Source organism: Carlito syrichta, unplaced genomic scaffold, assembly GCF_000164805.1.
Source record: "Carlito syrichta isolate Samal-C Ts95f unplaced genomic scaffold, Tarsius_syrichta-2.0.1 Scaffold98231, whole genome shotgun sequence".
Taxonomy (NCBI): Eukaryota; Metazoa; Chordata; class Mammalia; order Primates; family Tarsiidae; genus Carlito; species Carlito syrichta.
In genome coordinates this window covers 50622-68233 of record NW_007042327.1, presented here as the reverse complement: position 1 = coordinate 68233, position 17612 = coordinate 50622, and the positions used below count along the sequence as shown (strand labels likewise).

The 17612-nt window shown below is 48.0% G+C and overlaps 1 protein-coding gene across 3 annotated transcripts in view; it reads right to left on the bottom strand.

Annotated features, from left to right (window-relative positions):
- NPRL3 (NPR3 like, GATOR1 complex subunit) overlaps positions 1–17612 on the bottom strand; it is a 39120-nt gene that overhangs the window by 2166 nt on the left and 19342 nt on the right. For all 3 annotated transcript variants that reach the window (XM_021714988.1, XM_008063368.2, XM_021714987.1), the window contains 4 exons: positions 13442–13595; positions 11188–11269; positions 3830–3967; positions 2308–2464 (listed from right to left, as the gene is read on the bottom strand). In XM_021714988.1, the coding sequence (XP_021570663.1) occupies positions 2308–2464; positions 3830–3967; positions 11188–11269; positions 13442–13595 (531 nt within the window). The remainder of the gene's footprint in view (positions 1–2307; positions 2465–3829; positions 3968–11187; positions 11270–13441; positions 13596–17612) is intronic.

Here is a 17612-nt window from a genome sequence, read left to right as displayed (position 1 = left end):
GCAACTTGGCGAGACCTCATCTCTACAATAAATCAAAATAAGCCGGGCGTGGTAGCGCACGCCTGTAATTCCAGCTACTTGGAAGGCTGAGGCAGAAGGATCACCGGCGCGCAGCAGGCAAGGCTCCTGTCTGGGCAACAGAGTGAGACTCCAACTCAAAAAAATGAAATAAATAAATAAATAAAAAATAATAATAATGTTTGTACATATATAAAGTAAAAAACCTGGAAAGATCAACAGTGGTTACCTCTGGGATATAAGATTATGGAAGCTTTCTCCTTTTGTGCCTGTAATCCATGTAATATTTGAATTTTTTTTTTTTTTTTGAGTTGGAGTCTCACTCTGTTGCCCAGACTGGAGTGCAGTGGCCACTCCCGGCCACCGCAGCCTCGACCTGCTGGGCTCCGGCAATCCTTCTGCCTCAGCCTTCCACGTAGCTGGAACTACAGGCGTGCGCTATCACGCCCGGCTAATTTTTTGATTTATTGTAGAGATGAGGTCTCGCCAAGTTGCCCAGGCGGGTCTTGAACCCGCGGGCTCAGGCAATCCACTCACCTCGGCCTCCCAAAGTGCTGGGATTACAGGCTGAGCCACCGGCCCCGGCTAATATTTGAATTTTTATAAAAAAGAACATATTAAGCTTATCATAACAAAAACAAAAATAAAACAAAACAAAAAAAACACCAAAATGTACTGGCAAATCCTTTGGGACTGAAATGAACATGCAGGATTTTAAACCATCTTATGACAGTTGCACCTGAAGCAGATGCTCCCCACGGGCCATCTCAGGAAACAGCAGCCCCAGAGGCTGGCAAGGTGACCAACCAGGGGTGAATCAGGATGTATCTGCACAGCCACACCAGCAGCAAACCCTGCTGATCCGCCCAAGGTACATCAAGGGGGAGTGTGGAAGGAAACCACAGGAAACAGCCTATCCCCACCCCAGGCAAGGCCAAGGCAGGGAAGTGAAGGGGACATCAAAGGGACATCAAAGCTTTGTTTAAGGAGACTCTGACAACAAGGGTAAGGCGCAGTGTCTGCCACAGACTCCCATCAGTCTCAGTAGAGAACAGTGGCCTAAGACAGGATCTGCAAACACCACCGGTGTCCACCACATGATCCCCTCACTCCATAGTTACAGAATGACAACTTTATTTAAAATTGCATCTTGTGGACACTATGAAGGTGGGCAGGACATGGTGCTTAGTGGGCCTTGTCTAGCCCAGGAGACTGAACAAAGACAGAGCCAGTAAGTGTTCTCACAGCAGACGGATAGAGGGTCATGGGACACAGCGGAGGGAGAGACCTATTCTGAAAGGCAATCCAAAAAGGATTCTTCAGGGAAAAAAACAGCCGGCATCAGGCCTTGTTGCATAAGCTCCCCCAACATGCTAAGAGGCGAAGACATGCTACAAAGACCCAAACAGAGCCTGGTCACTAAGCCCTGGTCACTGAGCCCCAGGGACCCAGGCAGTCCACTTCATGCCTGTGCTCCTCTTCAGCCCAGTACCAGGCCTCTGCTGTCCCCTGGTGGCAGCATGGTGCATACCAGATCCAGGGTCTTGGTCACCCTCAGGTTGTCATCTGATTGGCCGCTCTGCACAAGTAGGAGTCATAGCTGATCCACAGCCTGCCATCTGAGATCGCCCTATCAGCAGCCCTATCTCATGGCCTCTGATGTCTCCTGGTTCTTTTCTTCACTCCACCCCAACCAGATCCATGGACAAGGGTGAGGGGCCCTTCATCTGACAGAAAGAGCAATCTTCTGCGCAGATTGGCGCAGAAGCATGTGGCTTGGCAAGGAGGAGGCCTCTTGCACAAAGGGAACAGGCCAGCATATGTGCAGAGTAAGACTACCAGATGAGGTCCTGGTTCTGCACATGGGGCCCATGTCCAAGCTTCCTGCCCACAACTTCCCACATGCTAGTTTTTATACCACTATGAGGCCTTGTGGCCTGGCCCGAAACTCTGCATGCTCCGGTATCCCCCATGCCCTAGCTCTGGTGTCTTGTCCTCCAGTGCTGGGAGTACCTCATTTCTTTCTCTCACAGTCGAGCGTCCCATAGAGATAGAGGAGGAAGTTAGTTCCATAGCTAACGCAGATGCCAGACCCTCTAGCCACCCCAGGAACCATCCCCGCCCCACGGCAGGCCGTGCAGCAGCTCTTGGGAGGACGGAGGTCCTGGGGATGCAGCATGGTGGGCAGCCTGTTTTCCTGACACCCCAGTGCCTCCCACCTCCCAGAAGCTGCCTGCTCTGGATACGCCCAGGTCCCTCCACCCACCCATCCAGGCCCCCAGACCATACCTGCAGCAAGGCCAGGTCCGCATCCTGGGCTAGCTGCTGCAGGTTCTTCACAGCAGACGTGGTCTTGATCACCCGCACCAGGGCAGGAGAGCAGTCGATGGGGAGCTCACCCAGCAAGGACTTCTCGTCACTGAGCAGCAGCAGGGCATGGTATGGGCTGTAAAACAGAGTCACCCATCACGGGGCGTGTGGGGAGAAAAGGTCGAGGGAAGGATGAGAGGGAAGGGCAGTGGGTAGGGGCCTTTACACAATCTGTAAGGATTGCTGTCAGAAAAAATTAGGACAAAATTGGAGAAGGCTAGAAGATCAGAATCCATATCCCACCTCTGGGGTGACCCAGCAAACGCTTGCTGATGGAAGAAATGAATTTTCCTTGTGAGGACCAAAAGGAGACCCTAATTCTACCTGTATGATGTCCACATGTATCCCTAATCCTGAATTTTACCTCACATCTTTAAAAAAAATATTTTTTAGAATGAGTTTTCCTAAGGAGATAGTCCCAAATATGAGACAAGCAAAATCCCTTCAGTCAAGATTCCCTCACAGTCTGTTCCACAGAATATGAAAAGAACTATACAAAAATATGCTTACCAAGGAAGACTGGGAGGAAAGACATCTGACTTGGCTCACAGACTAGGGGAGGGTGGGAGGACTGGGTGCACTTTGCTTTCTGTCATTTCCAAATTTCCAGAATGTGCCCAGATATGTTTTTTCAATTAAAAAATATTCAAGGAAACTTGGGACTTGGCAGTGGGGTGGGGGGGGGTTGTTGCCAGAAGATTGGCCTCAGCTGTATCCTTTTAAGAATCAACTAAGCCAGGCTTGGTGGCTCAGCCTGTAATCCTGCACCTTTGGGAGGCTGAGGTGAGTGGATTGCCTGAGCCCGTGGGTTCAAGACCTGCCTGGGCAACTTGGCGAGACCTCATCTCTATGATAAATCAAAAATTAGCTGGGCATGGTAGCGCGCGCCTATAGTTCCAGCTACTTGGAAAGCGAGGTGGAAGGATCACCAGAGCCCAGCATGTCAAGGCTGCGGTGGCCAGGAGCGGCCACTGCACTCCAGTCTGGGCAACAGAGTGAGACTCCAACTCAAAAAAAAAAAAAAGAAATCAATTAAGACATTAACCGAGGGTCCCACAAGTTCTGGAATTTAAATGCAAAAGATCCAGGGGCAATACCATGAAGATGAGGTCCTTCTAGTGGTCCGGCTCTTCCCCAGGCCACTCAGACCCAGACTGCCCTACCCAGGTCTAAGGTGAGAGCCTTGGCAGGGAGCCCCACTCACCCAGACAGTGCTGGGAAGGCCTAGGGGAAACATGAGATTGGTCATTTCTGGACATAATTGTGTATAAAAGCATATGTTTTGTATATAGTTTCCATAAACAGCAGAGCCCTACCTGCCAACTTCTGCAGCAAGAAAAGGAAAACAGACTTTTTGGAACAAAGTAAATGGTAAAGTCTCAGATAGAAGCTAAAGGGAAGGGCCCTGGCAAGGAGTGTGCATGCAGGGACTGACACTCACCGGATGGCTTTCAGGCTCTGCTCGATGGCCTCAGGGGGGATCAGGCTCGAAGCTGCATAGTGGATCTTGTGAGGCAGGCAAAAGCTCACCTCCAGCCAGCTGTTGATATGGAGACGCACCACACCAGACGTGCACAGGCTACAGAGAGTGGGCACTGTTACCGCAGGCACCATCCACCCGTTCACATCCTGCAGTGCCCATGTTCCTCTGACCTCACTTCCTGCACCCAGTCACTCAGGTCCACCTGTCCTCAGGACCCTGGCACTTTCCCTCAGCCACAGGCTCTCTCCACAGATGCCCAGGGCTCCTTGCTCCATCAGGCTCAATTCAAGCGCTACATTCTCAATGAGGCATTCTCTAACCCTGGCCCCACCGGCACTCCAACTCCTCATTCTGTGCACACTTGTCCCAAGCACTTGACCACAGGATGCTCCTTGTCTGCTTCCTAATGCTGTCCCCCCCAGCCAGAACACATTCTTAAGGAGGGGTCTTGTGGGTTTTGTTCCCTGTTCACCGCACATTTGGTAAAGCATCAGGCACACAGTGGGTACGGAGAAGCATTTCATGAATGGAGGGAAAAAAGGGGCCAAGGGAAACACTGCCCTCTCTGGGGACACTATCTTTTCCAGGAAGCCTCTGCCCAGAGAACAGTTTCCACACTGGGCATGTGGCCCCATGTCATTTCCTAGGGGAACCACACAGAAGGAGGAAGGGGATGCTTCCAGTAGAAGGTTCTGAACACCCAGGGAAAAGCCAGCTTCTCCACCCTGCCCCACAGCTCACTGCACAGGCTGCTCACTAAGAGCCAACAGCACTTGGTGTATGGCACAGGAAAGCAACTGCTTGAGCAAAGCTCCCTGTGGCTGTTCCTCACTGCATCCCCAGGGCTCCAGGCACCAGGTGTGGGATCTCTACCCCTGATGTCATGGCTTGGCCACGCTGACCCAGCCAGGCTGATAAGAGCAGAGGGGCAGGCACCCTCCTACATCCTACACAGAGAACACAGAGCTTCATGATATCACCAGTTCTACAACAGAAGCAAAACACACATCAGCTCTTCTCCAAACTGTTCATTTCTACAGTACCTCCCCCATCATGTTTCCTCTGCTCACTGTTCCCACTACCAAGGAGCGTAGCCAAGTGGCGTTTTTCCCATCACCCCTGACCCAGCTCAGCTATTCCCAGCTCCCAGTTGGCAGGACAGGCTGACACACCCACATCCGGTAAAGGGTGGGGAAGGGGGGAACGGGACAGCTCCAGGAGGCCGGGTCAGACTTCCGCCTGCCTCAGGCCAGAAGGTACAAACAGCCCCTCAGTCCTCTCTCTGGGACACAAGAGTGTGGGATGAGAGAGACTGTCCTGACAGGCTGCCTCATAGTCCTCGCTCCCAGCACCCACAGGTTATTCTTAGAGTCTTTTCCCTGAAGCCTCAAGCAACAGACCCAAGCTCTCCTTTTGGATCCCCCCAGAGGGCTAGCAGAGACTGTAGTCAGCAGTTTCAAATGCAGAAATAAGTCTTTATTCTCTCAAGCAGAAAACAGGCAGTGGGGAAGAGAAACCTGGGAAGAACATAAGACACATCTGTGACCCAAACTACCTGCTAGGATCCCTGCCAACTCCAGCTATCTGCAAAATACCCGCTGCCTGACCTTCCTTAGGGCACCCGGAAAACCCCTCCTGCTTTTTCCCAGGGCCTCAGCACCACTGAAGGGGCTCCAAGGAAGGGTGCAGGTGTAGGGGCTATGGGTTATGGCTGAGTCTGGAAGGCAAAGGTTCATCACTGCTGGTCTACAGTCCCTCAGGGTGAAACACATAAGAGGGCTTGGCGAGTGACAAGATTTGGGGGCAAAACCCAGAGTCCTTCTCCAAAGTCCCAGAGGAGGCCAACACTCTCAGCTTCTTCCAGAACTGAGTGCTAACCAAGTAAGACTCAGCAGGCAGTTCCCAGAACCTTACCTCTATTTGGTCAGAGTCTTTGCAGGGTAGAAAGCTCATGTCAAACTCTGAGAAACAGTCCAGCCTCTTAAGGAATCAAAGATCATACCATGTGAGATTTGCCCAGGGACCCAGGCTAGTTACTCAACTTGCCAGAGCAGTAGTTAAGACCTCAGCATCCCTATGTAGAAGGGAACAGAAAGGCAAGGGAGAGGCAGCTCCATGCACTGCTGCCACTGTGTCCATGGAAAACCACTGGCCAAGGATCTCCATTTAACTTTACACAAGGCCAGAAATGTGGACCACTGGAAAGAAAAGGTCTTTCTATTTTTGAGTAGTCCTATTTAGGACACAGTTCAAAGTGGCTGCTTAGAACACCACAGAATCAGAATTAATACTGAGACCCCCTATCATGTCAAATGTAGCTGTCTTTTCTCTGCCAAGGAGCATAGCGATGTCATGTGCACATCAACAACCACCTGAAGTGTGCTGTGTCTCTCAGTCCTGGGTCAGGCACTTGTTGGGGTACAACCGGGAAGAAAACAACTTACAGCCCTGAACCTGGGGGGCTCCCACTCAGCAGCATCGGGAGTCATCATTGTAAGCAAATTGTATGAAGCATTAGAAAGTGGAGAGAGTTCTAGGAAAAGGCACAAGTAGAGAAGGGTACAGGATGTGCACAGGAGAAAGAGTTTGGGAGAGGTCTCATGGAGAGCCAGGAACACATACTAGCTGTGGGTGTGATGGGACCTAGGAAGGAGGGGAGAGCACATTTAGGCTCTTATAGTGTCTGCCCAGCTTGGTCGTCTCTACTGTTCTCACCATGCTGGCTGGCCTTGGAGCTCCAGCCCACAGTCTGGTTTGCACACTGGCGTAGGGTCCTCTCCTCTAGGGGAGTCATGCTAAAATGTCCCAGTTTTCAGGGGGACCTACTCCACTCTCCTAAGCATCTGCTTACCTACCACCACCTTCTCCCTCTGAGCATTTGCACTGAGGCTGGTGCTGCTTCTTTATGAACCAATCTAGCTCCCCAGTGAGGTGACGACGCTGAGTGCTGCCACCAGGAGCACCCTGAGGACCAGCAGCAGACCTAGGTGACTCCCAAGAACATATCAAGGGATGGCTACACTAGGAATGTGCCTGCCCAACCTCTAGTCTCTAGCTCCCATGGAAGCCCTGCAAATCTCCCACACCAAGAGAGAAAGCCAGGAGCCATAACAAAGTCAAAAGGAGGGAAGAGAAAGCTTTGTTGCTGTTTTAAGACAAGGCCCCTCAGCAGAAAGGTTTGAGCCCTGGAAGGTTTCTTGCTAAGCTTGTACTTCTATTTGCAAAGTGTCTAATGGTTTGCTCTGAAAACATTCTGTAGGAAAACACTGTTCCCGTTTGAGGCTTATCCAGCCCCTTACACAGCTCTGGGCCAGCCGAAAGGGCCCAGCCCAGTCTGTGACAAGAGATAGACGCTGCTGCCAGAGCCCTGTGTCTTGATGATGACTATGTACAAGGCAGTGGCCGGCCTGTAAACACATGCATATCGTTTATTTTGGATGGCCATGTGTACAAGTTTATTTCACTCCCCTCACACTTCAGCATCTGAGAAGAATGCTAGTTCCTAACTCTTAGCTAGTAACAACCAGATAGAGACCTGTGAAACTGCTCTGTACACTTCTGCATTTTCTGGTTCCACACAGGGGCCAGGCTTCCCACATGTAGTGGAATGTGACATAACCTAAGAGATCTGGGAGGGCTTCAAAGGGCCTACCTTGAAATTTCAAATTAATACTTGTACACTGGTGCATTTTTATGAAAATAGGCACTATAGCTCTCAGGATACTCACAGAGGTATCCAGGGGTCCAACTCTGCTCTGAACAGTCAGCTGTGTAAGGCTGGACACCAAGTGCCACCTGCTCAGTGAGGCCCTAGATAGCACTTTCCAAGCTAAGTCTCCTAGACCCCACCACGGACCCTGTTAACTCAGAGAACCATTTAACAAATCACTTCTTCACACCCCATCGAATACACCATCATTATTTCCATCTGCACATTCCTTCAACCACCAGAAGACAAGCTGTGTTCCTCCACATGTGAGCATAAAGGCTGTGTACAGAAAGCGAAGGGACATCCCTGCCCTCCTGGGGACACAACCCAACAGGCACCCAAATAAGTGAGATACTGTCACTGAGGGTCACTGAGGTCACTGAGCTCCACATGGAGACGTAGGGGCTAGGATGTTTGGGGTGGCCTCCAATTCACACTCCTAGCCTATATTCACAGACACTCAGGTCCTGGGGGACAGGGCCATCAGGCTACCCAGCCACACCATACCCTGGCTTTAATTAAGATGGCAACTCAGAACAATTCCTTTGAAAAATCCCACCCCGATCTCCAACCTCCCTAAGCTTCTGGTCTTTCAATTATGCCCTGAGAAAATTCTCCCAGGGATCTGGCAGGAAGTCACTGTCAGGAGAAAGGGCTCTGTGTTCTATGCTACCTCATCAGTCTCCCCTTCTTAGTACAGAGGAGGGGTCCATCCTGCAGGAGCAGCAGCTGACCAGCCCTCAAGGCCAACCATGGACATGGTAGAATGAGAATATAGGGGAGACCACAGGTCAGAGAGGTTCCTGGGTGGCTGCAGAGCCATGCTGGTGCCAGAAGGGGCAGGTGCAGGGAGGACATCACTGCCTGGACTCCTGCCAGAGAAGCACAGCTCCCAGCATCATTCCAGAACACAGGACTGGTGGGGGTGGGATTCACCTGGAGGAAATGTGATCCTGAGCTGTAACAGGATCCCTGGGTTAGGGGAAGAATGCTAAGTGCTGAACAGCCTGGGAGCCTTTTTCTCCAAAAGCTCAGATTCCTGTCCTCTTCTAAACTAATGCCCACTAAGTGGCACTTGGCTTCCTTGAGCTGAGTGGCTCTGCAGGCCATAGGTCATGCTAATAGTCCAAGATTGCCTACCCTTCCAATTTTCCAACACAGTAGAAATATAAAATCCATGGTTGGATTTTTTTTTTTTAGAGAGACAGGGTCTCGTCATGTTGCCTGGACTGGACTTGAACTCCTGGACTCAAGCCATCCTCCCACCTCAGCCTTCTAAGTAGCTGGAATTTTAGGCACATGCTACCACACCCAGCTTGCTCTTAATTTTAATTCCAGGTTAGCCTGATTTTTACTTGCAATCTAATCATAGTTGAAGTATGCAGATTCCCACTCAGAATAAGGCAGCCATTTCAAGGAAGGGATCTCTGATATCAGTCAATTCAAGACCCCCTAATTCTCTCACCTCAAGAAAATGTCACTGTGATTACATGGAACACAGAGACAGGGTAGGACTACATAACCACAAAGGTCCCCTTCTGGGTAAGGATTAAGGCTGCACCAAGTTCACCAGAGCAAGAAGGGCCAGAAACCAAAGCAATCACTGGCACAGGGTGTTTCTGGCTGCTCTGATGTTCTCCACCACTTGAGAAGACTCAGACCCAGCTCACCAAGAAACAAATAAAATGCTAGTTGGAACTTACAACACAAAAGACAAATCTCCACCCTATATTAAGGGACCTATATTTCCCAACAGAAAAATGAATGCGGGATCTGAGCAGAGCGCTCACAGAAAAGAAAATACAGATGGTTCTAACAAGAGATGTATAAATGCTGGACTCAGGATACCATTGTTCACCTATTATATTGGTTAAAATCCAAAAGTTCACAAGACCCTGTGTTGACAAAGCTGAAAGAAAAAACATCTCTTGTGCTGCTGGTGGGAGTCAAGACAGAGCCACAAACATCTCAGAGGGAAACACAATACCACAAATTCATTTTACCCATTCATGATGCTTTTAGGAATTTACCTTATGGATACAGAGGCACACAGACAAAATAACATACGCAAATGGTCAGCAGCAGAAACCAAATGCAACTAATTCAATGGCCAAAGGGTAAGGGGCTAAATATGCAACCAAAAAAAGAATGAAAACATCCTTATTTAATAATACAGAGAGAAGTCTACACTGTACTGTTAAATCGTGAAAGCAAAGAACAAAATAGTATGTGTGGTATGCTGCTGTTGGGTACAGGAAAAGGAGGTCTGTGTGTGTCTGTGAGAGACAACAGGTGACACACGGCTGCCTTTTGGATCTGCTGTGGATGCTGGAGGAGGGACACACAACTCTCTGATTTTCAAGCTTAATATGTGACTTTTTCAAAAGTTAAAAAAAAAAGATGAAAATTTCTAAAATGTTCATAGTAATTATCACTGGGTATAGGATTATAGATGACTTTTATTTTCATTATACTATTCCAAATGTCTTAAACGTCTGTAATGCATGTGCACTGTTGGTGACATTTCGGAAAAAATTTTTAAATTATGTTTTAAGAAGGAAAGGATCCTGTGCAAAACCGTCACTGCTCACATCCACTGGGCCACGGATTCACCTTAAGGAGAATCCACAGGGAGGGGAGAGTCCACCAGGCCGGAGCGAAGCCCCAAGATGGCCCAGTAGGGGGCACTACGCACTTGGTAAAGGAGAATGTGGAAAGAAGAGAGAGACGAAAGAGGGAGAAGGAGGGTGAGACAGAAAGAGGCCCGCAATCACAGAGGAGGTTCAGAGGTACTACTAGGCCATGCCTGTGCCAAAGAGAAAGGCCTGCACTAAGTGTGCCATCCTCCCAGCAACGTGCCCAGTGCTGTGTGGCTCACTCAATGGGACAAGACACCGTGGGAATGGACATGCAGGGGCAGGGGCAGGAAAGGCAAGGCTGCCAGTTAGGCCCAGCAGCAGCTTCGGAGCCAAGGCTGGCACTAGGACATTGAAAGCAGTGATCAGATGGATGCCCTTAAAAAGAAAAGGGATTCTTTGCTTGTCCACACTTAACAGAGTTGACGCTCAGCCACCAACACAATCAGAACCATTGTGAGGTTTCCACAGTGTCCTCAACGCTTCCTGTACTCATACAAATTCCAATGCTTCATGTGCTGAGCCTCAGTTTCCTCATGCATGGGTGAAGTGGGTCAGTGACACCCACCTGATGAAGGCAGGTCCAGAACTTGGTGCAGTGTCATATTCAATATGTTTCTTTACGTTTGTTTGATGACTAAAAACACTTTCAGACTCTCAAGCATAACTTCAGGTTCATTTTCTGTCCTAAGAGAAGCCTGGAGGTGATGACTCCAGCAGAGTGTACACCACTCAGCAAAGGTGCTGGCATTTTTAAAAAGGCCACCAGCATCCCTTCTCTCAAGAGCAACCACAGAACTGTCCCTTCCCTGTCTTCTCTTGCCCCAATCTCATGGGAGCTCTGGAACGTGTACACCAGAGGAATGGTGTTCAACACAGGGCACCCCATCTGTGGATGCTCCTCAGGCCTTTAGGCCCAAGGAGGCTGGCCCAAAAGAAGGAGGCTCAGTGAGGATGCCCAGCTGTCTTACCTGTCATAAGCTTCCTTGAGGTCCCTGGCTAGCTTGCACTTGGGCAGGATGTGATGGAATGGGGACTGAGGACCTTCATTTCCTACAAGAATCACAACACAGAAGGATGTAGAGTTTCCAAAGCAAGGAAACTTTTATAGGCTACAACAGGGAATACTTTTTTTTTTTTTTTGAGTTGGGGGTTTTACCGTCACCCAGGCTGGAGTGCAGTGGCACAATTACAGCTCACAACAGCCTCAAACTCCTGGACTTAAGCAAACCTCCCATCTCAGTCTCCCGAGTTGCTGGGACTATAGGTATGAGCCACCACGCTCAGCTGATTTTTTTATTTTTTTGTAAAGACACAGTCTTGCTATGTTGCCTTGGGGGGGGTGAATATCCTTTTTTTAAAAAAGATGTGGGGTACAATTGAGGATTAGGTATATAAGTGGTCATCATATAGGTAAAGTTTAGGCCTCCCTTTGGTCCCCAGTCCATACTTTGCCTGGTTAGAGATAAGGTATCCTTATTGATGTTGTGTCCCCCTTACCCCCAAGGGGTGAAAACCTTTAAACACAAGTTTAACTTAAAAAGAATTTTAAGTAACTTTAAACCAAATGTCAGGTTTAAAGTTATAAAATCTGTGTATCCATTTGAACTAAAATTAGACTCAGGTTGATTTGTTCAACCATCTTTATACTGAATATTTGTATTTAAACTTCACGGCTACCTTCCCCAACCTTGTAGTCACAGGCATTGCAGAGCAAACTTTTTCAAGGGCCCCTCCCTGAAGGCTTCTTCCTCAGACCATCAGACCCTGTATTCTGTCTCAGTGTTCAGGTATTTCCATGCCATATCTCACTCCTCCCCGTCAAATGTGTAAGCTAATGCAATTTATTCTCATGATTGAAAAGTATTTTATTAATCTTTTCCACAAATTTCTAAAATATATATACTTAAATTGAATTTGTTTTACTTCCTATGATAAAGTTACAGACTCTAAAGAGAATGTTTAAAAAATTTTTTAGCCAGGCTCAGTGGCTCAGCCTGTAATCCCACGCCTTTGGGAGGCTGAGGTGAGTGGATTGCCTGAGCCTGCGGGTTTGAGACCCACCTGAGCAGCAAGACCTCATCTCTACAATAAATCAAAAAATCGGCCAGGCGTGGTAGCACGCGCCTGTAATTCCAGCTACTCGGAAGGCTGAGGCGGAAGGATCCCCGGAGCCCAGCAGGCGAGGCTGCAGTGGCCAGGAGCGGCCACTGCACTCCAGTCTGGGCGACCGAGTGAGACTCCAACTCAAAAAAAAAAAAAAAAAAATTTTTTTTAAAGTATAGATCACTGTCATAATTATTAGTACATAATTGGCTGAGACAGAAATATATTACACATTTTGATGGCTAATTATCAAACATAAGTAAACCTTTGCTGAAAATGCACCTGAGTCAGACAGGGATGTTCTTTTTTTTTTAATTGTTCATTCTTATATGACAATTGCTACTTTTACTTACTGCTAGAAAAACTCGGTCTGACTTCAGTTTTGTTCCTAGTTCTTTCTTTTGTTACGGAGGTGCTAATCAAAGAAAACAGAGGTGCACAATTTGTTACAGATGCCCTCCATGCTTTGAAATTATTTATGGTATGCCAAAAATCACACATATCTGGCAACAAAAATTTCTTGTAATAATTAGTTAGTTGATAACTTAATTAGGTCCTCCTTCAATATGGTTAAAAGCAAAGAACTGCCCCCCTCACCAGCTAGATATTTCTATCAGCCCTTCTCCGGGTCCTCCAGCCCCAGGGCAATGTGTCCAGGAGGACCAGGGCCAGGCACAGATGTCTGACCTATGTGAAGCGTGTTCATACAGCAGTCTGTGTAGGGAAGGACAACATTTTTGCTGGGAAATCAGTTTCTGCACATCTATGCAAGAAAGTGTATCGACAAATGTGCCCCTTGGGGAGACAAATGTGCCCCTTGAGGAGTGCCCCAGGGCACAATCAGTCCAGAGTGAAGATCACGTAACCTCTCTGAGCCTCAGATTCCACAACTGTAAATGGGGATGAGCATGGCTGTTGTGAGGTTAGGACTTCCTTTCCAATGTCCAGCTCACCAAAAGCTACAGCCAGCTCCTAAGTGGTCTGTTGGTGTTGGGGTGGGAGAGGACCCCCCAACATCTGCACCAACAACACTGACCAACAGCATCTCCACAGAAGTCCACACTACAGAAAGGGCATCAGCCAGCCCAGACCCATGCCTAGCACACCCACTGCACTCACCATCAGTCATGGCAGACACCTCGTCCTGGAGTGCCAGGATCAACTTGGCCTCCCGAGTGAGGTACTGGCAGCGGCGCTCCTCATGCTGCAGCACAGTGGCAATGCGTCGGGACAGGTTATGCAGACAGTTTATCACTGACGGGTCCGCATTGGCCTGCAAGACAGAGGCAATACAAGACTCATATGTGTGCACAGAGACACAACCGGACAGCTTAAATGGAGCTAAGACACATGCACAGCAGAAACTCAAACCATGAAAGAAAGCATTTGCACTCCTTTTCCCCAGACTCCTCTGCAAGGGCCACTGCTGCACCCTGTTTCCTAGATGCCCCCAGGGGCTATCCACAGACACACTGGCTGCCAGTCGCCATCTTCTGTTCTTAGGAACAGCCACCCAGATAGTAGCAGAGATTGTTCTGTGGGGATGTCATATGAGGACACAGGCATGTCCACTGTGCTGAGGCTGTACAGAAAGGCAGGATACAGCTGAGGGCACAGATCCTGCCCACCTACCTGCTGTGTGACCCTGGGTCCCAGGTACTAATTTCAGAAAGGACAACAATGATGCCTCCCTCACCAAGGACTGAGTGGAAGAAATTAGATACATAAAGCACTCAGAACAGAGCCTGCCTAGCAAAAACCCTGGAAATGTGTGTGATCATCACTATACTGCTAACTATTGGTGGACAGGACCAGCCTACAAAACATAAGAATTCAGTCACAACAGGCCCATCATTACAGAGGCATACAGTACAATAATAGAAGCACCATGCTAACTGTTCACTGAATACTTTCAGTACTCAATGATGAGAAGCTCTTCCCAATAGGAATGACACTGGTTAACAAGAGTATCAGCAGGCTCTAGGCCCCAGTCCCTCAGCACTCCTTCCACACCTGTTTTGACTGGGTCAAAGGAAAGCACAGGGGCACTCAGCAACAAGAGGGGCCCTCACCCCTCTGGAACCTATCAGTGACCACAGTCAGCAGGCAAGTGCATCTGCCCAAGCCTAGGGTGGGGCATGCAGCTATCGGGCCTTTGAAGAAAGGGAACAGATAACTGGGCCAACCATGACTTAGTGCTTCTGGAGGTCAACAGGGCTGCTGAGTCATCCTATAGGGGTGGAGGTGGGAGAAGGGAAAGGGATGCATGGTACTGCTGATTAGAACTTCTGGTGCTGCCTTCCCCTCCTGTTTATCTCACAGGCAGGGACATGCCCACAGGGTTCACTGTCAGACTTTAGAGCCAAAACCTGACCCAGACAATAAACACTCTCTTCACCTTCAGCTGGAGAGATTTTCTAGACTCTCAGCAGATCCTGTGTTCTCAAACAGAACTCACACCTGGGCGGGCTTACACCAAGGTAGTAAGTTTCACCAAGGAAATGACTGAACACTGCTCCCACATCATGTCTACCACTCTCCACATGAAGGACATCCTCTCAACAGTGTCCCCAGAACAAGGGGGCCAACTTACAGGGTGTATATAAAGGCCTCAAAACAAAAGACTCACTTAGAAAAACCTGTGTAAAAACACTCTCGGGGAGCAAAGGAGGGAGGAGGAAAATGATCCTGGACACATGACTATTTCCTTGAAGAAGCACTCAAGTCACACCTGAGAGCCTGACCCTCTGCTGGAGGACCCAGCAGCTGAGGCACAATAACAACTGGAAGTCACGTGTCAGGCCCTATCTACTTAACCTTTCTAGATGGGCAAGGTAGCGTATTACCCAGGCAAGGCTCAATAATCTGCACTGGCAGAGCGTCCTGGTATGTCCTGTTGGCACAGGCCTGACACTGAGTGAGGGACACACTGAGAAAGCTACCACCTAAGGTATGTCAACCCTAAAGGGTGCTCTTTTTTTTTTTTTTTTTTTTTTTTTTGAGTTGGAGTCTCACTCTGTTGCCCAGACTGGAGTGCAGTGGCCGCTCCCGGCCACCGCAGCCTTGACCTGCTGGGCTCCGGCGATCCTTCCGCCTCAGCCTTCCAAGTAGCTGGAATTACAGGCATGCGCTACCACGCCCAGCTGATTTTCTGAGTTATTGTAGAGATGAGTTCTCACTGCCCAGGCGGGTCTCGAACCCGCGGGCTCAGGCAATCCACTCACCTCAGCCTCCCACAGGCGCGGGATTACAGGCTGAGCCACCGAGCCCGGCTTAAAGGGTGCTCTTAAAGACAGTACACTTTGGCCACACATGATGTGAAGAAGCATGACATTTAGGGCATCACCCACAAGAATTTCTCACCCCAAACGTAATTGAGCCTTCCAAGTTAACTTCTAGCTTGCAGGAGATACAGGGTCAGAGAGCAATTCTGACTGCACATTGAGTCCAAACATGGAATTGTTGATGGGACAAAGGGAAGAGGGGAGCGTTCTGGACTGACAGAGATGTAAAGCACTGCATCCACTGGGTGGGCTGGGTTTGCATCCTGGTTCAGATAGTCCAACTGAGAAAAATGTTTTGACAATGCAAAAAAGTTTCAATGAACCAGGGACTAGTTGATAACTTATTATGGTGAATTTTGTCCGATGTAAAAAGAGTATCATAGCATAAAATAAATGCCCATATTTTATAGGGATGCCTTCTGAAGTATGTAGGGATAAACAGACATGAGGTCCAGGACCTGCCTTGAAATACAGAGAGGGGAGGAAACAAATGGAGCCAGGGTGCAAAGGCACCTGTGGGACCTGAGATAGGCACATGAGCCTTGTCAAACTGTTCTCTCTAGTTCAGGGTTTATTTAAAACTTTTCATAGTAAAAAAAAAAAAAAAACGTACATTTTTAAATGACTACTGAAAAGAAAGAAGAAAATCTGTCCACACTAACATAAAACTCTTTACATTATTATAATTTGTCCCATTCTTCAATGTCATGGCCAGCTGAAGTCCTATACTATCTTGTTTTCTGCTTTTACCTGGCAGTAATCAATCTACACTTCTCCAAATCCCCATTTTCCATCCTTAATGGCCATAGCATGGTCCAGTGTATAATAACAGTAACATTCTTTAGTCATTCCCCAACTCCTAAGCCCCAGGATTATTTACAGCTTAATTATCACTATAAACATCTTTATTCTAGCTGAGAAAAAGCCAGGAAAAAAAAAATCTGTATACAGTTGTAAAACCTGCCTGTTTTCTTGACAATATTCCTAATAGTGGGGCTGCTATGTCTTAAGGGCATCATGGCTCTGCTGTCAAGCACTGCTCCCCAGAGATGAGCTCCTGCCTGCAACAGCTCAGGTGGGGCCACAGCTGCTCTTACTGCCCACCCCACAGGGGTTATCGGTGCTGACAGGTGAACAGCATTTATCATGGATTTTGTTTATTCACTTGCTTATTTTTTACTTACTTTATTTCTCTTTGTGGCTCTTTGTATTATGTAATTATGAATACAAAAAAATGCAAACACTATGAAAATATATCAAGCAGAAAATGAAGATCTTTTCTTGGAACCTCATGCTCCAGGGACAGCCACCATTAACAAATCATTTTGTTTTTCTTTGTAGTTCTTTATTTATTAAAAACTAGGACAGTCTTTAAAAATTAAACTCTATTTAAAAGGTGCTTTTCTTCTAGCCTGGGCAACTTGGCGAGACCTCATCTCTACAATAAATCAAAAAATTAGCCAGCCATGTGCACCAGATGCAGCGGCTCATGCCTGAAGTTCCAGCTACTTGAAAAGCTTAGGCAGAAAGATCACCTGAGCCCAGCAGGTTCAGGCTGTGGTGGCCATGAGCATGCCACTGCACTCCAACCTGGGCGACACAGTGAGACTCCAACTCAAAAAAAAAACAAGACTGTTTTTCTTTATCATTATTTTGATTTTGAACCATTTACAGTGCGACCTATGGTCTCCACACCAAATAACCCTCAATGGAAAAAAAAACTTTGTGACTTAGAATTGTGTCTAATTTTGCAGGTTTCCATCCTCTGAAGGTTTTCAGAGCACACACTGCCCCTGTCACTGAGATCTTGTCACTTTCTGCACATAAGCCACTGTGCAGATCACGTGTGCCCAGCTAGGAAGAACTACTGAATTCTTTGGTGAATACAGATAGTAGAATATTTCAGAGGCATCCCATTATTTAACAATCACTGAAGTACAACTTTCCTAGGTGTTTCAAAGTCCCTTCAGAATATAAAGCAGTCCTTACCCAGGAATGTATTTTCT